Below are 23,020 nucleotides of genomic sequence, written 5' to 3' on the forward strand. Positions count from 1 at the left end.
GGAAGATGTTCCATTAGAAAGTCTTGAAGTAACTTCAGGATACTTTTGAATATCCTTTTAATTTATACAGTGGAAGTAATGTGAGGAGCTTGAGCTGAGGTGGTTATTGAAGCCTGGGTATGGGCATCTTCAGTGACTATTTAGTGATAGAATCTTTTTTGATCCCCCCTCATCCAAAACACTTGCAAACACTTTCTAGACCAAAAATAAAATAGTCAAGTAAGTTAATGATACCTTTTTGAAATTTGAAGCTGAGAAACTATGAGATGAGACTTAAAATTCTAGCGGTGATGTTAGGATTTTTGAGTAAAATAAATTGGAAGTTGTTCTTTGTGAGCACAAAAATTTGTATGTCAGGACTGCAGGCCTCACGCCCATGAGCTTGCCTGTGCACTGTCTTATTATTCTCTAATATGCTTTATGAGTCCTTGGGGCATACTTCCTGCGTTTGCATCCTGACCCTGGCACTTCTAGCAGTGTGTCTTTAACCAAGTTTCTTAACCTCTGTGCCTCAGTTTCCTTATCTGTGAGTTTATCGATTAGCCCACACAATGCCTATTCCAACCTCGTCGTACCATGATTTCTTGTCTTACAGAGGGTGGAAATTCCATTTCCAGAATCTCTTGCACAGCCAGTGTTCTGGATGTAAGTTAGCTCTGTTAATCAAATGCATTCCCATAAACCTTTGAATTTAGACCTAGATTGTGTGGGAAGAGAGAAATGGGGCCAGTACATTCATTTTTAGCTGGTGTGTCTAATGGCAGAGGCACATGGTTCTGGAACTAGCAACTGTGGCGATAGCTTCCTGATTCAGCAGGCAGCTTCCTATTGAGAAGCTTCCAGTTGTAGCAGAAACTGTGTTACTTTGGTGCAGCCTTTGTAGCAGCAGCTTCCTAATTCTTTGGGTTCCTAATAGTGATAGAGGAGTAGCCCCTTTGGCTGTTTGTTGGAGTAGCAATTCCTAAAAGCTCAGCCTAGAGTGGGTTTCTGCAACCCTCCCAACAATGATGTGAACTGTGTTATACTTTTTAATACTGCTCTTTCTGCTTAAAGCAGCCAAAATGATTTATGTTGGCTGCAACTGAAGACCATGAACAGTCAACTTACCTCATAGAATTGTTGTGAGGGTTCATTAGAGAATGCATTTACAGTACTTACAACATTATCTGGCATACTTTTTAAAAAATAAATGTTTAGGGCTTTTTCTGGCCCAAGTCAATGGTATACCTACAACCATAAATAATATAGCTATTTATTAGTTTGTTGATTTGATCATTCATTCATTCATTCATTCATTCAAACAAATATTTGCTGAATGTCTATTCTAATGAAGACAAGTTCTAATTGCCTTAGGGTAGTGGTTACCAACATAACTGAACATTAGAACCTTCAGGAATCTTTTTTTAAAAACTTAATTTCTATGCCACATCCAAGACTTAGTGAAGACAGGAAGTGTGTGTATGTGTGTAGATATTTTTTAATTGAGATACAATTTTTACATAAAGTATACAAATCTTACATGTTAAATACAGCTTGGTAGATTATATGTACATACCTGGTTAACCACTGTTCAGATTAAGAGACAGAAAAACAGAAATGGGCATGAAAGATTTACTGTGTGCATGGGTTTTTAAGGGCTCCTTTTAGGAGCTAAAGTTACAAATGCATTTGAAGTTTTGCCACTCAGAGGTCAAAAAAATGTAGTCATCTGGAATAACCAGTATAATTAGGTCATCTTACTCTTTTTTCTTCTTCATAATACCCTACAAATTTGTATTCCTTTCTAGGCAATAAGGCGGTTTTATTTATATGTGAAATAAAATGAATTAAGGAGGACCTTATGTAACAGAAAATTCTAAAATACCAATAAGGTAGTAAATGTTACCAGTAATAACTTTGTGAGTAATAATCTTTGACTCTGTTTATCTTCTCATGATTAGCTTGGTTTATTTGCTAAAAGAGATTTAGCTACCTTCTTAATACTAAGTTATAAGGTTTCTTTTGTGTGATCTCTTCAAAGAGAGTGACTATCATGAGAGAGTAAAAATAATTATTTTCTCTTTTTTTCAAAAGAGTGTTTGGAGCAGATATCTTGTTATGTGGGTCATTGGCTGCACAATTAGTATTGTAATTCTGAGGCTACCAGAGAAGCAGGCATGAACTGAGTTATGAAGATAAAGTTTGTAATTAATTGAAAAGTAAGTAGAAATAGTTGGTTACAGAGAAAGAAAATATCAACTGCAAAACATTAAAAGCATCTGCATTTTTTAAAATAAAACCAACTAGAACAACTTTGATTTTTGAATGATTTTGTATAATTGGCTATTTATGGAATAAAACTTTCAGAAGCAAAATACAGGGTGGACATGAACTATACTTTTAAGATGATCACATGTGATTTGGGATCAAAGTCTAATATTGGAATACATTTTCAAAGATAGGTGGGCCATATTAATAAATTAAACCAACTCATGTCATCAAAGGGATAGAAAACACGAAAATTCATTTCTCTGTCTTCAGGCAAAATCTCCATAAATCAACCTAGGTGATATGAATATTGTCCATTTTAAGTTCTTAGAGGATGAACTTTGGACTTTATTTACTTTATTCCAGCTCAGTCACGCATTTTAAAAGATCTTAAAAAATATTTTACCCAGCATTTTTAAAATATTTGGTACAGGGAGGATTTGCTATGAAGGCAATCTGGCCCTGACATTTATCATTTTGTTGATCTGGCCAGTTAAGAGACTGCTATCTTAATTTCCTCGCCCACCATTTCCTGCATGGCCCTAGGTTGGCCATTCTTTTCGATTAGAACTTTAAAGATATTATTCCACTGCCTTCCTGCTTACATTGCTGCTATTGAGATAGCAGCCAACTTAATCATCATTCATTTATAGGTAATCTGTATTTTCCTATTGGGTGGTTGTAGAATTTTTATTCTTGCCTTTGATGATCTGCAGTTTTATCTTGTGCCTAGCTATAGAGTCCTTTTTATTTATCCTGCTTTTAAAACATTGTGATTGCTAAATTTGAGAATTCATGCTTTCATTAGGTCTAGGAAATTCTTACCCATTAATTCATTGTGTGTTGCCTTGCCCCTATTCTCTGTTATCTCTCTGAGAAATTCAAGTTAGAGGCATAGTAGAGCATCTCACTTTGACTTGTTATTTTTTCTGTTTTGTTTTCTCCATCTCCTTGTCTCTCTGTGCTAAATTCTAAGTAACATCTTTAAATTTGATTTCTATTTTCGATTTTTTTAGCAGTGTCTAACCTTGTTTTACCATTATGATTTGTCATTTCTCTAGTTATTTTTATTTCTTTTTCTAATTTACCTGTTCACTTAAACTTTCTATTTCCTATTGTATATTTTAACATATTAAGCACATTTGTTTTATGTTCTCTGTCCATTAACTCCAATACTTAATGTTCTGCAAGTCTTCTTTTGGTGCTGGCTCTTTTGTTTTCTCACTCTCAATACAGGAGACCTGTCCTGTTCAGTGTGTATTCTGTGAGTCATGTCCAATGGAACTTGATGTGTAGGGTTTCTTTTGAAGTTTGGGTTGAGAGTACACTTTTCTAAAGAGGATTTGCATTTGGTTTCTCTAAACATAGGAGGGTACATCAATCTGGAACCATATAAAAATAAATACCTGGCTTTGAGGTTTGTAGACCACAAAAATAGTCCCAACTGAGACTACAAACATATGTGAGGTCTGGCTTATGGTTAAATCTTAGGAGAGATGTGTACTCTCTCTCTCTCTCCTCACCTGAGGATATGTTTTTCTTGATTTGAGAGAGAGAGAGACATCGATGTGAAAGAGAAACATCGATGGATTGCCTTCCATATGCACTCCAACTGAGGGATCAAACCCCAAACCTTTTGATGCACGGGATGACGCTCCTACCAATTGAGCCAAAGCCAAGACAAACACGTTTTCTTACTGTGACCCTTTGCAAGGCATAAGTATTTTTTCTAGTTCATCTTTTCTCAGAGGGCTCTCAGATTTACACAGTGATCTTTCAAGCACCTCATCCTACCATGATGCTAGACTTTGTGTCCCGACCCCTGAGTGGCCATTAAAGCTGGTGTGCTAGGTCTCCTATATGCACTTGCCTCTTGGAATGCCTACTCTCATTTTGCTTTTGGTCTCTACGGACTTTATTTACTTTATTCCAGCTCAGTCATGCATTTTACAAGATTTTAAAAATAATATTTTACCCAGCATTGTTAGATGTTTGGTAACAGTGACGATTTTCAAAGTATCTTGTAAACCATATTCTTTCATCAAAAATATACAACTATCTCTGCGATCCTACTAGAAGTATCCTTGTAAAGGTGGAAATTCAATTCCATGTTTGCACCCACTTCTAGCCTTCATAATGAACCCATGTTAGAAACACTTTCAATACCAGTATGTCCTACATCCCTCATGTCCCATGTTTTCTGTCGTTCAGTCAGTCCCAGCTTCCACTTCTCTGCTGGTTATAGGTCTTTCTGCATAGGCTGCATCATATTATGCTATTTTAAATTTTGCTTGTGGAGTTTTCCATGTTCTCTGAAGATTTTGGACCATGAGAGAAAGCTCAAAGCTTTGCCTTCCTTCAGATTCAGCTGTAAATGGGGGAAGAGAGCAAGAGGAAAGATCAAAACTTATCTCCTAGAACTGTTCTCATTTGATTGCCAGGCTCATATCACCTTTTTAAGTTTAACTCAGCACTGCAATTCTGACTCAGCCAGCGGTCATCTTGTGACCCTAGACCTTTCCTGTCTATTTTCCCAACTTTCTTTTTTTAATGCAGCCTATTTCTTCTTCTTCAATATATTTACTCACCCAAAATTTTCCTAAGGCTCTTTGCTTGATTTATAGTTTCCATCAATTTCCAAAACCCAGCAGGCTCCCTGGAGATTGAGTCATTTCAGTCCCACCTACACTCCGGTGCTGGTCGCCCTTGGGGACACATGGGGGACAGCTGGAGGGCCCTGCAGCCTGGGCTTCTGTGTTTGACGCTCCCACACATGGAGCCACCTGCTGTTTCCACCCACACTGGGACCATGTTTGCTTTGCAGAGCGTGCACTTGGGACCTCTCTGTAGTCATAGTCCTACTGCTGTGAGATGGGTAATGCTCACTGTGACTCATCCCATCAGCTCTGATGCCAGGATGGGGCAGTAGCTATTGGCAAAGTGATGTTCCTTCTAGTCAGGAACGGATGTTTGTTCATCCCAGTGGTTCTCAACCTTCTGGCCCTTTAAATACAGTTCCTCCTGTTGTGACCCAACCATAAAATTATTTTCATTGCTACTTCATAACTGTAATGTTGCTACTGTTATGAATCGTAATGTAAATATCTGATATGCAGGATGGTCTTAGGTGACCCCTGTGAAAGGGTCATTCGACCGCCAAAGGGGTCGCGACCCACAGGTTGAGAACCGATAATCTAGACTTTCTTTATCATAGGCGTCTATCACTGAATAGTGGACATAGAGGAGCATTTGCAATCCACCCTTAAAAATCCCAGATGTTAAACGACAAAGACCTACTTCACCTGTGACAACTCTGCTGCCAATACTACTCTTATCACCATGGTAATGATTTTAAGTAGATTTTATTTATTTACTATGTGCTGGGCTTTATGCTAACGAATCATTAATTCTAACAACAGTCCTATGAAGTAGGAGCTGTTATTATCCCCAGTTCACAGGTGCGGACCTGGAAATTCAGCGATATTAAGTAACTTGCCCAAGGTCACATAGCCAGTGAGTGGTCAAGCTGGGACTCAAGCTCAAGCCTTTAAATGCAAAGTCAATGCTCACACGCATCTCGTCTGTCAGCACAGAAGCATTCGGCGTTCTGATTGATGGCTATGAGCCTTTTACAAAGGCCAGAACTTAAATCCATGTCAGGTCTGTCCTTTAAGGTAACACATCTGAAAGTATATACACATCGAAACCATGCTGCCTGCCCTAGCACAGAACTGGTTTGGGAACTGCTTTGTGGGAAATGCTTTTGGAACCAACTTTTAAAACATAAGAAAAGCAACTTTTGGAGATAAACCTTGATTTTATATATTTTTTCTTTTCAAATATCTTTTTATTTTTCAATCACAGTTGACATACAATATTATATTAGTTTCAGGTGAAAAGCAGAGCGATTAGACATTCATATTCCCAACCTTGCTTTCTAGCCCATGCTTCATCACCTCCATTATTTGTCAGATTTCACTCCTAATGCCTCTAGGCAGTTTCCAAAAAGGTAACTCTGCCCCCTGAGGATGGCGATTTGCCACCAATGAGGACAACCAGCAGACGGACACTGACAGAGGGGATGAAGTCACTTCCTAAGAGACGCCACTGTGCGCTCAGCAATGGCAGTGGCTTTAAAATAAGAGTCCCTCCTCCCCCAATATTTTGAAGAGGGAGCAGTCAGCTATGTTTTTACATTCTGATCGGTATACAATTCAATCTGTTACTTCATAGGTGTACTTATCGTCAATTTGATGTGGAGTGAAATCTGTTTACACAAATATGCATCTAACAAAAATTCTGTGTCTGGAAAAAACGTCTTACTGCTGAGGTCAACGTTGGATAGTAGTTCTGCTCCATTCCCCTTTAAATCTTAAAAGAAAGAAATATTGACGTGTGGATGTGGTCAGATTGTGAGGTTTCTGCTTTCCCAGCAAAGGAGAATGAGCTCCCTGCTGTATGTCTCCAGCAACACTCCAAGCAGCATTTTTAACGTGCTTATTTTTTCTGATAGTGAAGGTTAAGGTCAAAGTTTCCAGCATCATCTTAATTAGCTGCTCACATTTAACTTAACTCTGCTGAAGTAAACAGTGGCATTCAAAAAAAACAAACAAAAAAAAAGCAATGTTGCTATAGAAACCTAGATCTGAATCATTTGCTTTGCCTTTCTACTCCCAAGCGTTCCTTACTATCTAGGCCAGGATATGAAACAAATTTGCTGAGACCTCCCATGTAAAATGAAATGTAAAAAAAACCATTTTGGGGGAAACATTTTAAGTGATTACTTTAGGGGTTATGGCGAAGCTCCTAATTTCAAATGGCTGCTGAGGAGGACGGTCTATCGGGTTCCCTTCTCTGTCAGCCTCGCCTGCCTCATTGTCCCCTCTCAGGGCTTGATGGGGTCAGCAGGGATCGTTATTCTTGCTCCCGCTCCAGCTATAAGGTTCTGTTCCAGAAAGTGAGTAGGAGCAAATCATTCCCAATGGCTTTCCTAGCTGTAAAGGGCTCAGATTCTGATCCTTTAACTGGTTCTTACTTAACAAAGTGCAAAACGAAGCTGTTTTAAATTCAGCCTCAGGCTAAGCCTCAATCTCACAGCAAAGAAAAGAATTGTTAAGCATTTTTAGGATCCATGAAGAGCAGCTCAGACATACAAGGAATCAAGGAAATGAGAACCCAGATGAGAAGATACCATTTGAAACTTACTATCTGAATGGGCTAGGGAGGCTCTGAGCATCCCTGCCTGGCTCATCATCACCAACATGCAAATCTATGGCTGTCCTAATTATGGCAAATGATAACCAGATGGAGATAATTTTAACTACGATAAGAAATTAATAAGATTAGCCTTTTCCGGTTCTATTTGCCAATCCCTTCATCAAGGGATTCTGGAGACTTGGCCTTTGTCTCCGTTTTCTTGTCTGGATGAGACCAGGATGCTCCCCCGCTTCACCTCACCCCCTCCCACCACCACCACCACCACCCCCCCCCCACACACACACACCCATACACAGTATCATATTTTGGAAGTGATAAGCTAACACCGTGAGGGTTTTTTTGCTTGAGATTTGCCATTAAACCAAAACCAAACCTTGAGGCTTCTCATGAAGTCTTTTTTTCACTCTCACATTCTTTTTAATCCCCCTCAGACTGAGGTAAAGCAAAGAAAAGTCAAAGATACAGCAGCTTTCTTTGTAATTCATTTTGCATGCCATTAAAAAGGAGAGAGAAAAGAGACAAAACCCAATAAGAAAATGGTAAAGAATATGAGTAGACAGTTCACAGTATCAGAATCCCAAATGGCCAACACGTGTATGAAAAGCAGCTCAGACATACAAGGAATCAAGGAAATGAGAAGCCAGATGAGAAGATACCATTTGAAATGTCTGACAGTATCAGGGTTTGGCAAAGTGGTGGAGAAACAGGAAAACCCAGACTCTGCTGGGGAGGGTGAGGTGGGCGCAGGAGAGGGGACGGGGGGTGGTAAATGCTATAGCCACTTTGGATGAGGTAAAGTTGGATCCTAGTGAAACTGATAAGATTCCCTTCCACTCAGCAATTCTGCTTCTGGCTGTGTTTCCACGGAAAGCCTCACACAAGTGCACCAGGAGGCAGGCACCAGGGGCTCACTGAGGCCTTGTCTGTGATAATGAAAAATTAGACACAAGCTCTATACCCATCAGCAAGGGAATGGATGAAAAAATAATGCATTATGTTCCTATATTAGAATACTATATAAGGCAGATTCATATATATCAACATTAGCTAGAAGTAAAAAGTCATACAGTTGAGTGAAAAAAGCAAAAACTTGTTCATTGAACCTAAAATTAAAATGACCACCACACACAAAGCAACAATTCTATTGCTTGTGGAGACATATATATGTAAGGTATAAAAATGGGCTGGAAGGAATAAATTTCTGTAGAAATTTAGTTGAAATGTTTAATTCGTTAATAAGAAAAAAGAAGCAAATATATCTTAATTGCCGATTTGGGGTGCTATAAACTTGGATATTAGGGTTCCCTGTAAATTTCAGAGCATTTCCATTTCTGAAGAAAAGTATAATATGCCAAGGTAAATGTAAGATAGCTTACAGATCAGGCAGTGGAAACTGGCCTTATATAACTGGCCGAGGCACCTAATTTTAGGGCTGTCGCACATATCTGTTTTTCCCCCAGCATTCATTTTGTTTCTCAGCAGTTGCATTTTGCAGGGCCCTGTCCTCTGCCCATTGCATCTGTTAGTCATTAGGATGAAGGTGACAGCATATGCCACCGCCCCTCGGGTGATTCATTCAGGTTTAGCTTCAGATGTAAACAAGTCCAGAGACTGTGGTTGCAAAAGCACCTGACCAGATCTCCCATCCTTTTAAGGTGTTAAGTTGGATTAAATGTCTTCATATCCACACCCTTGCCCTTCCCCCTTCCCCCTTCCCCCTTTGTAAGTATATTGATTTTATCCTTTAAAGGAACAGTTGCACATTCTAAAATGTAGAAACCAGCAGGGTCACTATCAGGCAAAAGGTAGCTTAAGCTTATTGCTTTTTTTTTTTGGTCATTAGTTTTATGCTATTAATAACATTGGAAACAAAGTGTCTTAACACTCCAATGCAGGAACTTCAACATACACCTTTTTCCTATAGGAGAATTTTTCTTCCTCGTTCTTTTGTAATCAGGCTTGGCCACATGATTTAACATTGGCCAGTGATAGGTAAACAGAGTGACAGTTTTCCCAGTCACTGCCTCCTTTACCACACTCTTTCCCTCTGTTGTAGTTGAGACCCTGGCTGCCCCATCAGCTTGGGTTCCAGGACAAGGACAAAGATGATGCAGATCTACTTGTATGACACTGAGCTGGAAGATGAGAGGGAAAAAAATCCCTTGTTGTTTTATGCCCCTGAGATTTGGGGCTTGCTTGCTATGTGTCATAACGTAGCCCAGTGATCGGCAAACTGCGGCTCCTTGAGTGTGGCTCTTCCACAAAATACCACGTGCGGGTGCACACGTACAGTGCGATTGAAACTTCGTGGCCACACTCAAGGGGCCAAAGAGCCGTATGTGGCTCGAGAGCCGCAGTTTGCCGACCACTGACCTAGCCCATCCTGGCCTCACTGAGAAGGTCACATCTAAGCAGAGACCAGAAGGAGGAGAGGAGACCAGCCATGCAGATACGTGGAGAAAGCACGTTCCACTCGGAGAACAGCAAGTGCAAAGGTTCCAAAGAGGGAGCTTGCTTTTTTTTTTTTTTTTAATAAGCAAAAGTTTATTTAGAAAGTCACTGAGGTAGAAGAAATGGGTTCAGGAAACAAGTTACAGAGGCAAAAGAAAGGCCCTTGGAGCTTAGAAGAAAGAGAAAGGTAAAGGTACACAGCCTGGGGGCAAGAAGCCGGGGACTGGAAAGGCTGGGGCAGTTTCCATCCTAAGAGCTTTTAAGGGTGGGGATTTTAGGGGAGGATCTTAATAGTATAGTCATCAGCTTTTCAGGTACATCTTTTCAGAGTCATGGTCTCTACTGGTAGGTAGGCACCAGCACAGGGGGTGTTTAGTCAATGCAGCTGGTCCTGAGGCAGCCATGGCATCACTTGTCTGATGTTGCTGCTTTTCTGGGCCTGGAGCTGAAACACAACTGAGGCCTAGATGTATTTGATGTGGGTCAGAACCTATTGTCCTGGGGGCTTAATGCTTAAGGGCTATTCTCCGGCCCCCTTGTTTGTTCCCCCTCTAAGGGGTCTAACTGGCATGAGTAGCAACATGCCAGGGGAGGAAAGGTCAGGGAGGTCTGAACCTCGTGATCTGATATGCTAGGGGAGGGAAGGTTACCCTTGGGCGAGGTCCTTGTTTTCCTTGTTTTGTGCGTTGCTAGGCACCCGGGAAGTTCTGCCCTGGTGACCTTGTGCACCTGACCTATCTGCTCTGCTCATGTCTGTCTGACTCCTACCACATTCCCCCATGAAGGGAGGGAGCTCTCTTGATGCATTCAAGGACTGGAAGGAAGCCAGATTTTTCAAGGCAATGACGCCAAAGTGTGAGCAACCAGTCAGACTTTCACTCAGCCTGTAGGGCTGGAAATAGGGCTTAATCTTGTTGATCCTGTTCACTCCTCTATGGAGTGGGAAGGCAGGAGTGAGAGAAATAGAAGAGGGGATGAAAGAAAAGAAAGTCAGATCTGGAGCAGGCAGATGCAGACTAGCAGAGCAGGACCCCCAGATCCACGGGCCACAGCCCCTCATATACTAAACTGGTAGTGTCACCGTGTGGAGAACTTGTGAGGCCTCTGAAGTTTGACCACTGCCATAAAGAAAGTGAGTCCTTGCATCAACAAGTGGCCACTGATAACCAGAACATCCCTCTCCCCCATTCACCTTGTTCTTCTCATGCCCATGAATTTTTCTTAAAGCCACACAGAACCCAGGCAACCTCCAACAGGCAAACCAAGGCAGCAGGGTTTGTCTTAGAAGTGTGCTGGGCAGTGCCCAGCAAAAGGGGCAGCTTCCCCTCTGAGCAACATAGGAGACTGTGCATGCCACATATTACTTCTTTCCTTAAATCCTGATAATTCTCCATGTTTTAAAATTAAGGCTCTGTGCAGACTTAAAACCACAGATCCTCCCAATTAGCAGTTGTTAGTAAAAGAAACGCTGGGCAAATAAGGCTGAGTGGGCAGTGATTGATGCTGATGCAAGAAGGAGACAGAATTCTAAATATCAAATTTATGCAGAGGAAACTTGATAGAGTTGCAGAGGTAAAATCCTGCTCTGTGTATCAGCCACAGAAATAGCCAGGAAGATTCTCTGGAAGAAACCCCTGTTAACCACTTGGGTTTCTAAAAGCTAATGGCGTCTCTCGCAGAACACAACCATTAATCTCAAATGCTCCATGCTAATTGGTTGTCTCAGATTACTGAACTCAAATTAGCATCTGTAACTCCTAAAGATATAAAAAATAGGTCTATAAGAATCTCAAATATCTGTATGTTTTCTCTCTTTGCTCAAAAGAAAAGTTAACAGCCCTGGCCAATGTGGCTCAGTTGGTTGGAGTATTGTCCTGTACACAAAGGCTAACACGGGCCAAATAAACAAGGTTTAAGATTATGTGGGCCACAAAAAAAACAAAAGCTTCAATTTTCATAGAAACGTAGGTTTATTTCGATAGAGACATGCTGAATACAAAGGGCTGAGTAATCGTTAACATAAAATAATAGAACATTTTAGCCCTATCTGGTTTGGCTCAATTGATAGAGCGTCGGCCTGCAGACTGAAGAGTCCTAGGTTCGATTCTGGCCAAGGGCACATGCCTGGGTTGCTGGCTCGATCCTCAGTAGGGGGCATGCAGGAGGCAGCCAATCAATAATTTTCTCTCATCATTAATGTTTCTATCTCTCTCTCCCTCTCCCTTCCTCTCTAAAATCAATAAAATATATTTTTTAAAAATAGAACATTTTAATAAAAATTAATGTTTTTTCTTGAACATTAACTTACCAGACACTGAATAACTGCACAAATTAATAAGCATAACACAAATAAACTTATTTTTCTTGTTCTCCTAAAGCGAAATACTTTCTATTGCGCACACCAAACAAGACAGTCCTAGACTAATGACATGGCAATTGGCTGCTAAAATATTCGCTGTTAGTATTAGTGGAAAGAAGTGGTGTGCCTGCGCTTAAGGTGCCTAAGGGAAATGAATGCAACACGATTATAGTAATCAGTCATTAGCGAACATTGTAGTTCATTATGAATAATTATGTATAACAGGATATTGTAAAAGTTAAGTTATGAGATATTTATTAAAACATTTCATACCGTTATATTGGCTGGGCCACAAAAATATTTATTGTGGGCCACGTGCAGCCTACAGGCCTCGGGTTTGACATACACTGAAGGGTGCGGGTTCAGTCCCCAATAGGAGCACGTGCAGGAGGCAGCCAATCAATGTTTCACGCTCACATCGATGTTTCTCTCTCTCTCTCTCTCTCCCTCTCCCCTACTATCTCTCTAAAATCAATAAAAGCATGTCCTTGGGTGAGGATTACAAAAAAGAAGAGTTAAGAAACAGATGTTCTGGTAGATAGATGGCCTTAACACAGTGCATGCAAAAGCATTGTCATAGAAAGCCCTGTCCTCCTTTTCTTCTTATTAATTCCTAAAGAAACTTTATTTGTAATTGAAAGCCTATTGAAATGAAAAGGGAAGTTCCGTCCAATTTAAGTAATGCCAGAATTAGGATTGGTGGTTAGGCCCTTGCTTAGGGAAAAAACAACACAAAAAACTCAAGGTCTGAGAAGGCAGGAATGCATAATTTGAATGGGTACCAGCAAGAAATCCATTGTGCAAGAATCAACAGCAAAGGCGAGCTCAGGGCGAATCAATATATTACAATGCAGTAGGATTCAGCCTTCACTTCCCACTCCTTCCACAATCCATCCTGAGCCAGAGTTCCTGAGAGAGTAAGGGGCACTACTGGAATTTGGGGACATTATGGTTCTTGGTTTATGGAATTATCCTCTACATCAGTGATTTTCAACCTTTTTCATCCTGTGGCACACATAAACTAATAACTAAAATTCTGCAGCACACCAAGAAATATATTTTTTGCCAATCTGACCAAAAAATGGTATAATTTTGATTCATTCACACCAGTCAACTATTGCTGTGTTGACTGTTGTCATTTTTATATTTGACAATCTCAGGGGAAAGAGGTCAGTGCTCCTGACTAAATAGTCAGGTATTGCATGTTTTTTTGTTTGTTGTTGTTTTTTAATATATTTTATTGATCTTTTTTTACAGAGAGGAAAGGAGATGGATAGAGAGTTAGAAACATCGATGAGAGAGAAACATTGATCAGCTGCCTCCTGCACACCCCTTCCTGGGGATGTGCCCGCAACCAAGGAACATGCCTTTGACCGGAATCAAACCTGGGATCCTTGAGTCCACAGGCCAATGCTCTATCCACTGAGCCAAACCGGTTAGGGCTGGTATTGCATGTTTTAACAATTCTCCTAGCATGCTGGTTGAAAATCACTATTCTAACTTGTAGGGTATTTACATCCTTGACCCCATCACTAAATGCAAGTAGCATTTTCCAATCACTGGCACAAACAGGTCCCCAGTCTCTCCCTAGAGTAGACATTATAGTCCCAAGCTGAGAGCCCTATAAGTCATGGCTATATCAACAGGTAGAATATGGTGGGGCTTGAACATAGCTGTGAGAATGCAACATTGAGCAGCAATTGACCAAGTTATCAAAGATCCATCCTTCTGTCTACATTTAGTGCATTAGGAAAAGAGAAACAATTAGCTTTATTTGCTGGCGAAGAAGCAGTGATGTCCAAAAGGCCACACCAGACACATGATTAAAGAGATGGCTTTGTAGTTGGCAGTAATGCAAATTTTAAAAGGAAATCAAAGACTGAAATGAGCTGGAGGCAGGTTCAAAAGAACTGACTAAAGCAGTGACTGATTCAACCCATATTGTTATTGCTCTTTGGAAAGAGATTGGGGGGAGCTGGGGTGTCTTTGAAGATGAATTGCAGTCTGCTTGACATTTGCAAGAAAAATAGAGAAAACAGGCTAATTTTTTTTTGGATTCTTTTGGACACTGAGTTTAGGACACCTAATTTCAAAAATAAGTATAATAATGAAACTCCGATGAAAACTTAAAATCCTGCATATCAAAGTTGTTGACCAGTTAATAAGTCCATGCTATGCTCCTTGGAATGTTCTGTATAGATGCTGCCTCGGGTGGGCAGTTTCAGGAACTCTCCAACTTCCCCAGTGTTACTATGGAGCAGCTCCTTCTCTCTTTCATTCTTCCCACTGACAACTAAACACAACACATGATTCTCAACCAGACCTTTTTGCTACGAAGAACATGATCGGGACCGCTTGATGGGGGCTAGGATTAGATGGCAGTAATGTTGTCCCTGTTAATTTCCTGATTTTGATGGTTGCGTTGGGGTTATGTGGAAGAATGTCCTTGCTGGTAGGAAAATCAGGGTGGGCGTCAGGTTGGCAAATAATTAATGAGAAATAGTTGTTTGTATTGTACTTGCAAGTTTCCTATGAGTTTGAGATCATTTCAAGAAAAAAATTAAAACAAACCTCTTTCGGTGGCCTACTTATTATTAAAACAAACAAACAAAAGACTTAGCCCAGGGCTTGGCAAATAGTACTCGCCTAATGAATGGTACTGCTGTTAGAGAGCCAAGGGAAGGGGCGAAGGGGTCCTGCAGTGGCAGGGTGAGGGGTCCCTACCCATCTGCTTCCCCACAGATGATTGGTCCGGGGGCCATAAGGCAGGACTCCTAACAAGGGCTGAGAGATTGAACCTGCAACCCAAGTACGTGCCCTTGACTGGGAATCGAACCCAAGACCCTTTGGTGTGTGGGCCAACACTCTACCTGAGCCACACCGGCCAGGATACCGATATTTTTATTATAACCACTAATTGAGTAAGTGGATGGGGAGTGGGTGTGTAGAATTAAAGCTAGTAATTAATTACAGCATATATTAGAGCAAAAAAGGGAAAATATATTATGTTGATTTAAAGTATAACAGTTTAAAGCATAAAGCTGGTGGCTGTATAAGGAATTCAGCAACTCACAAATTATTTGTGCAAAATTTTTTCTAGAAAAAAATGATATGAAAGTTCTTTGTTTCAAAAGACTTAAGAGATTCCTATGTTAAGAATTAGGGTGTCCAGAGAGGTACAGAAAGTTAGGTCAAGGACTAGGATTTGGCTCCAATTCTGGTTTCTTACTGTCTATTATTAAATCTCTTAGTTTATTTGTTACTCTTCCTTTAAAAAACAAAAAGGTGGTTTTAATTTAGAGATAAAGAGTCTATAGGATTATGTAGGGCATAAAGAAAGAAATATCTGAGCTGTGTAAATGCCCAGAACTGTCTGCATTGGGGGTCTGCACTGTGTCTGTGCAGTGCATCCCTTTGGCATCTGGTGGAGCCCATGAACGCAGAATAAAGTTTTTAACTGCATGAAGTAAAACATATAGGCTTACCAAGGGAAAACACTAAAACGTAGCTATTAAAATACGTAAAGAACAAAATGTGTGATATTGTAACGAATATATGTTTTTTAAATTAATGTCTAAATAATAAGATCTAGCGTCAGGACCAATAACTGTGGTGATTTCATAGTGGTTGTCTTAGTCTACTTGGGCTGCCATAACAAAATACCATAAACTGAATGGCTTAAACAAAAGAAATTATTTTCTCACAATTCTGGACACTGGAAGTCCGAGGCAGGGAATCAGCATGGTCAGGTGTGGTGAGGACTCTCTCCCTGGCTTGGAGAAGGCCTCCTTCTTGTTGTATCCTCAATGGCCTTTCCTCAGTTCCTTCACATGATGAGAAAGAGGGGGAGAGAGAAAGAAAAATGAGAGAGGTCTTCCTCTTCTTAGAAGGCCACCCATCTTATCTGATTGAGGCCCCACCTTTATGACCTCATTTAATCTTAGTAACCTCCTAAAAGGCCCATCTCCTTTAAGGATTAAGACTTTAACATATGAATTTTGGAGAAACACAGTTCAGTCCATAGCATAGTGATGGGCATACATGATATTTCAAAACATGTTCAACAAATTATAATGTGATATGAAAATAGCTGTGATCTACTGGTGATAAAGTCACACGTATTGCTGCTAATGGGTTTATTGCCTACATTCATCATGGAAGGAAATGCGTGATTTTAGGTAGAGGTTAGTGAAAATAAAGATATGATACTTTTCCCATCCAAGTTCACAGCCACTCTGAACTTCTTTACAAGGACCTCAGGTTAGGAACCCCTGAAATATGTTCTTGTTTTGGGCAAACAAGTGGCATACCCCCAGGACAGTGGGAACAGATTCAGAAATCATCTGATTCTGCCCATTGCCCATTACCCAGGAGCAGTAAGTGTGTTGCATTAGAAAGAGAAATCACCTGCTTTGGGCTGGTTTTCTGATATTTTTGAGTATGTGTTTGAGTATTGGGATGTGTTTGTCTTACAGACAGCGGTCACCTAAATACTACACAACGTGATTCCTGGGCCTCTGAGAACTTCTGGCTCGACCCTTCTGTGAATGGCCAACCAGAGACCAAGGCAGAGGATGAGGAACTTCGGAAATCCCTGGATAGATTCTATGAGATGTTTGGCCACCCACCACCAGCCTCTCGAAACCCACTCTCTGCATCTGTCTGCCAGTGCCTGTCTCAGAAAATCGACGAACTGCAGGGCCAGGAGAGCCAGAAGTACGCCCTCCGCAGTTTTCAAATGGCCCGGGTCATTTTCAACCGGGATGGCTGCACCTTGTTACAGAGGTATTCCAGGGACGCCCGATTCTACCCGCTGGGAGAAGGAAGTCAGTCTCTGGATGACGAAAAGCCGACCCCAGGACTTTCCAAAGACATTGTTCGTTTCCTCTTGCAGCAGAATGTGATGGAAGACCCATAACTGGTGCCTGGTGGCCAGAGCAGGCCACTGTCAGTGCACCACCCAGGTCCCCTCCGGTCTGTCTTGCCAGCTGTGTGCCCCGCCCCCAGCTAAGTGCTCTGCAGCCAACAGCTGGCATCTGTGACCAAGTATTAGAGGCTGGTCAGCCCAAATAGAGAGCCATCGGTCGGTACCTGGGAATTTTACAGCCCCCGCGGCCACATGCCCTCCTACCTTTCCCTTTGGCCTGAGGCCAGTGATGGACTGGTTTGGGAGTTCAAAAAGCCCAGTTTCCTTGTCTCAAAGGAAGACATGCTCTGTGACATAATTTACTCTTTGGAGCTCCAGGCTGATGCTGTCTTTCCATTCATTCACCTATTGGTGCCACCTATGGGCCTTTCCTCAATAAATCGCTTGTACTTGAATCCTTGACTCAGAGTCCACTTCTGGGAGAACCAGACCTAAGGGAACAGGCTTCCATCAGATGGATTTTTTGAAGGGAATAAAACTATGCTGAATCAAGTAAAGAATTATACCATGTCGTAAAACTGTGACCACGCGATTGAGAGCATCTGTCCCAGAAGAATACAAAGATTTCAGTACGCTTCCAAAAAAGTGCTTCGCATCTTAGTCAGGCCCTTGCCTCTCCAAATCCAGAACTGCCTATTTTATAATACCACCTGGGAGTGGAGGGGACATGTGCACCTCCTAAAATAACAGCTAGGATTCGCAAATTAAAGAAAAAATAGTCTCTTCGTCTCCGCCAGATTGCAAATGTGAAAGGTGAGGAGAAAATAAAGGTTCTCCACACACCCAAGTACGCGCAAGCTCAGGATGATGGGCTGGGCGGGCCAGTGGCCTCGTCAGCTTGTGGTGGGAGAGAGAGAGGAGTCCTTTGCCCAGGTGCACTCCTTCCTCTGGTGGTTTCTGCCTTCTGCCTGCCGCCAGCACCTCTGCCACCTTCTGAATGGTTGACCCCCTCACCCCTGCCCTGTCCTGACTTCACCAGGGAGTGGCTTTACCTTTTCTTTTTAGATTATTTTTTAAATTTATCTCTTAGTTATAGTTAAAAAATACAATATAATATTATATTATTTCAGGCATATAACAGTGATTAGACATTTATGTACCTTTTTAAAAAATATGTTTTTATTGATTTCAGAGAGGGAGAGAGAGATAGAAACATCAGTGATGAGAGGGAGTCATTGATTGGCTGACTCCTGCATGTCCCTTACTGGGGAATGGAGCTCGCAACCCAGGCATGTGCCCTTGACCAAAATTGAACCCAGGACCCTTCAATCTGCAGGCCGACGTTCTATCCACTGAGCCAAACCAGTTAGGGTGACATTTATGTACATTATGAAGTGATCCCCCAATAAGTGTGATATCCATCTGACATCATACAATATTGACTATATTCCTTGTGGCTTTAAATCGCCAATGCAGGCTTGTGTTGGCAGGTGCTCTGCTCCACAACCATGTCCTGAACCCCCATTTGAGACTCAGTTGGTAGATGACATCACCTGGGACCAAGTTCCCTGCAACTGTCATTGGAAGCCTCGCAGTAATCCTTACCCAGACAGTTCTCCAAACAAACTGCATTGACAGGAAAGGGTTATATCAATTGTTTCGGGGGGAACAAGAAGAGAAGCTGGCAATGCTGTGCAGTTAGATTTGGAGCAACTTCTGATGAAATTTAATTGGCATAAGATCCCCTAAGCTTTTCAGAAACCGTATTAGGCAACTAGATCAGCCTAACCGTGACCATTCAGAGTGAATGTGTCCTCGCAGGCAGGTTCCTTGGGGACTCTTGGATGGAGACAGAAGGAGACAGAAGCCTTTTAAAGGTCAGACATAAGAAACATTTCAGACGTAAGACACAGTTCCACACTGACGTGCAGACGCACCACTGGAAGGAGACCTAAGTGGTAGGAAACAGGAAATGAACAGGCCTCTGAGAGACTTGAGAAAACAAGCCTCCCAATGTTCCTCCGACCAGCAGTCTTCCCCCACGGGCCTCTCCTATTCAACTGGCCCCACATAGTCTGAAACCAATGGGACTTATAATAGAAAATCTACAGGTTGAATTTGAAGGTCAACCTAGTTTTATTGTTTTTTAATGTGAAGCAAATTAATAGATGCCCTTGAAGAATGTTGTAGTTCTTAGTATCATGCAGTCACTGAAATATTGGAGATTAGTTTCCATGGCTACCAACAAAAAAGAAACTGACTTATTTTATGCTGTTCTTTTTTTTTTCTTTCCTAACTGAGATTTTATTGTTTGTCTTGAGGATCAGTACACAGACATATCAATTTGTACACAATTCTTAACATACGTACCCAAAATGTAAAGTCATGTAGTTGTGATTCTTTTCTAAACAGTTATTCCAGTGACTTTCAAGCTTAAAATGTAGAGGCTAACTTTCCTTAATAGAGTATCAAGTACCAATATCTTCAAATGTTGATACGCTCTTACATCAAAGTCCCACTAATTCACAATTTAATAGCATATATACTACATAATCAAATTTTCAATCTTTCACAGCACTCTGACAGAGTTACTAGGAAAACTGGACTACCACCAAAGATGTTACAGATGCACAGAATTCTGACAGGGAGAGCCAAGATCAAGGAGTGGTTTTCTTTAGGAAACAATGCTACCAAAAAACATGTGAATAGAAGTAATTTAAAATGTTCAAGACATAGCAAATGCATGACTGACTCCAAATTGCCAGTTAGTATGCTTTGTATTATAGGATATAAAAACTACCCCCATCAATGGAATGTTAAGCTGACACCCAAGACAATCAAAGTCTCCCATATTCAATATCCCACTATTTTCTGGTTGTACCAAAAAATAAACAACCAGCAAATGATTTCACCTCTTTAAAAAAATAGCATTTACAGTTTTAAAAAAATGGGATGAGGTGGAATTCCCTCCTTCTTAAAAATGTTTCTAGAGCTACTAAAAAACTTGCATTTACGAAATAGTTGATAAAAATATTCCTCTGGATTGTATAAGAAGGGAGACAGGGACCACTAATAAGACATGGTATGTGACATTAATCAGACTTGGCTTCTTTTTCTCCTTCATCTGAGGTTGGACTCTCCTCGTTTTTACTAGCCGTTTTTACTAGTAGTTTCTCCGTTTTCCGCAGGTAGATCTTCAGGTTCCTGGTCAGCCACTTGGGCCTGCTTCCCCTTTACTCTCCTTTCCCCTTTGGTTTGCACTTTTTTGTCTGCAGATTTATCCTTTCCTGCTGCCTTTTTGGGCTTCGTTTCCACTTTCGCAGGAGCAGGTTTGGCTGACAACCTGGCTGACCTCCTCATGGGCTCCTCCTTGGCCGCCCCCACCGCAGGCTGACCTTCCTCTTGGGCATCGTGGAGGCGGGCTGGGCGCGTGCTGGGTGCCTGAGGGCCTGGGCGCCTAGTGTCTGGGCGAACCTGGGCTGCCAGGCCGCTGCCCGGTCTCCTGCGGCCCAAGCTGCTCTTTTATACTGTTTTTAAAGGACAAAAGATATAAGCTATTTGACTCTCCATGCCCGGAGGCAGCAGCTTCTCTTGGGCAGTGAGATTTTAGTGTCAATAATTTTGTTAACTTCATCAGTGCTATGGGCTCTCAGCCAGCGGTTAGACTCTAAAAGCAGAGAATTAACAAGTCTAAAAGCCAGAAGCACCTGATGGTAAAAAAAGGAGTGTGGCCTGTTCTTGTTTGTATCTGAGTAAGTGCTTGTGACAGGTCAGAACAAGATATCTGATTCCCTGCAATCTCGTACCTTAATTTGATCTCCGTGGGTCAGGATGGCATTTTCCATTTATCTCTGTTTACCTTCAATAAAGACTAAGAGGAAACGACATTGAGGCTCTGACCCTTGGCATTATTATTTAATTCTGCCCTACACATCACTCACTGACATATTACCATCCTACCAAGGTTCTGACTGGCCTGTGATACCACCTGTGGCCCTTTGGTCTTGGGGAGGATGGATTTGCTTGCAGGAATGCCAAAAAAGAGAACTGCTGCCATGTTTTAACTTCATGAAACTATTATTCACTTCATTAGTCTATTTCTTTGCTTGACCTATGTAAGGGCACATGTAATGGATTTTTTTTTAATTACGTTTTTATTGATTTGAGAGAGGAAGGGAGAGGGATAGAGAGATAGAAACATCAATGATGAGAGAGAATTACTGATCAACTGCCTCCTGCATGCCTCCCACTAGGGATTCAGCCCAAAACCCCTGTATGTGTCCTGACCAAGAATCAAACCATGACCTCCAGGTTCATGGGTCCACACTCAACCACTGAGCCATACCGGCCGGGCCACATGTAATAGATCTTATTAACACAAAACAACACAGTAATACTTTCAAAACTTTAAAGCTTAGTTGGAAAACTTTTTATTGGGTTACAATAATCTTGTCGAAAGTGTTTATAAGTAAACATCTTGATGATTTTCATAGACTGAACCCACCTATGCAATCGACAGCTGTGAGCAGCTAGTCCCTGTGGCCCCTTCTGAGTGGAAATTTTCATCTGGAAAACTGAGGAGACTGGTTTGCTCAGACCAGTGCTTCTCAAACTGCTGGTAGTACACAAAATAATGTCTATGCACAGACAATGTTTATTTTCATTGTTGTCTATTCAGTTTAATATATTAGAGAAATATAACTACTATGTCTAATCTATGCTTCTACAGATATTACATAGGATAAGCCTAATATAAATATTTAAAATATAAAAGTGAATTGAACTATTGAAAGTGTTAAATTAATAATAGCTCAGGTGACATATAGGTGTGTCAAAAATTATAAAAGCGGTATACTGGAAATGACTGAAATTCAGAATACAATGAGTTAGGTAAGCTATTCTATGTCTCCCACCATCTCTCTCCTGGAATGCTGTGAGAAACTCCCATCAGGTGAACCCACATCTAGCTTTGCCTCTCTTTACCTTGCACCCATAGTGCAAATCTTTTTTAAAAGCAAAGCATGCATGAATGGCCAGAAGATTAAAAAGCAGGGTCTAGCCTTATCAAATATGAAAACATTTTAACTCTACAATAATTAAAGCAGCAATAAAACAGAAAAGAAAAAGAGTTCAGTCCGTAAATAGATATGAATGCAAGAGGAAACTGAGTATATGATGAAGCTAGCATTTCAAATGCATAATGAAAAGATTAAGTTTTTTAGCAAATGGTCTCTTTTCTTTTCTTTTCTCTTCTTTTCTTTTCTTTTTCAAATGGTCTTAGAGAAACTGGCTTCCCACACTGGAAGGGGAGAGTAAAAAAGCCTGACTCCTCACCTCACTCCTGATATCAAAATGAATTCTAGATGCTCTGGGGTCACCAAGGATGAGATGGTTAGTGCCTGGGTGGGCGCTTTAGGCTGGGTGGTCCGAGAAAGACTGAAGAAGTAGCCTTTGAGCCGAGAGCTGCAGGATTCACAAGAACCAGCTGCACAAAGGCTGGAGTGGAGCATCGGGAAGAGGAAGGAGCATTTGCAGAGCTGGTGCGAAACTCAGCCTGAAATGAGCTCGAGCTGGACAGAAGGAAGTCCCGTGTTTGGAGCACAGCATACAGGGGCAGAATAGCAGGTGAATTTCAGAAGCAGGTGAGGGCCTTTTAAGCCAGGGCAAGGAATTTGAATTTTATTCTAAAGGTCATAGGAAATGATTTCTGGATTTTAAGCAAGAGAATAAGAAAATATTCATGGAAATTTAGTATGTGTTAAGGGTAACATTTCAAAATACTCGTAAAGTTTGAATTCCTAAATATTCAATCAACAGATCCTCACATCACACTATACACAAACACAGATTCCAGATGGATTAAAGATCTAACTGTAAAA

At 41.1% G+C, this 23,020-nt stretch overlaps 1 protein-coding gene and 1 pseudogene across 1 annotated transcript in view; one reads left to right on the plus strand and one right to left on the minus strand.

Annotated features, from left to right (window-relative positions):
• Nucleotides 1–17,937, plus strand: part of CUNH20orf196 (chromosome unknown C20orf196 homolog) — a 60,007-nt gene extending 42,070 nt beyond the window's left edge. Inside the window, exon 2 of the mRNA XM_023760318.1 lies at nucleotides 16,750–17,937. Within this exon, the coding sequence (XP_023616086.1) occupies nucleotides 16,750–17,192 (443 nt within the window). The 3' untranslated portion in view covers nucleotides 17,193–17,937. The remainder of the gene's footprint in view (nucleotides 1–16,749) is intronic.
• Nucleotides 17,938–19,457: 1,520 nt separating this feature from the next.
• On the minus strand, nucleotides 19,458–20,968 carry LOC106698426 (annotated as a pseudogene).
• Between the last annotated feature and the right edge of the window lie 2,052 nt (nucleotides 20,969–23,020).

Source organism: Myotis lucifugus, unplaced genomic scaffold (assembly GCF_000147115.1).
Source record: "Myotis lucifugus unplaced genomic scaffold, Myoluc2.0 scaffold_178, whole genome shotgun sequence".
Lineage (NCBI taxonomy): Eukaryota > Metazoa > Chordata > Mammalia > Chiroptera > Vespertilionidae > Myotis > Myotis lucifugus.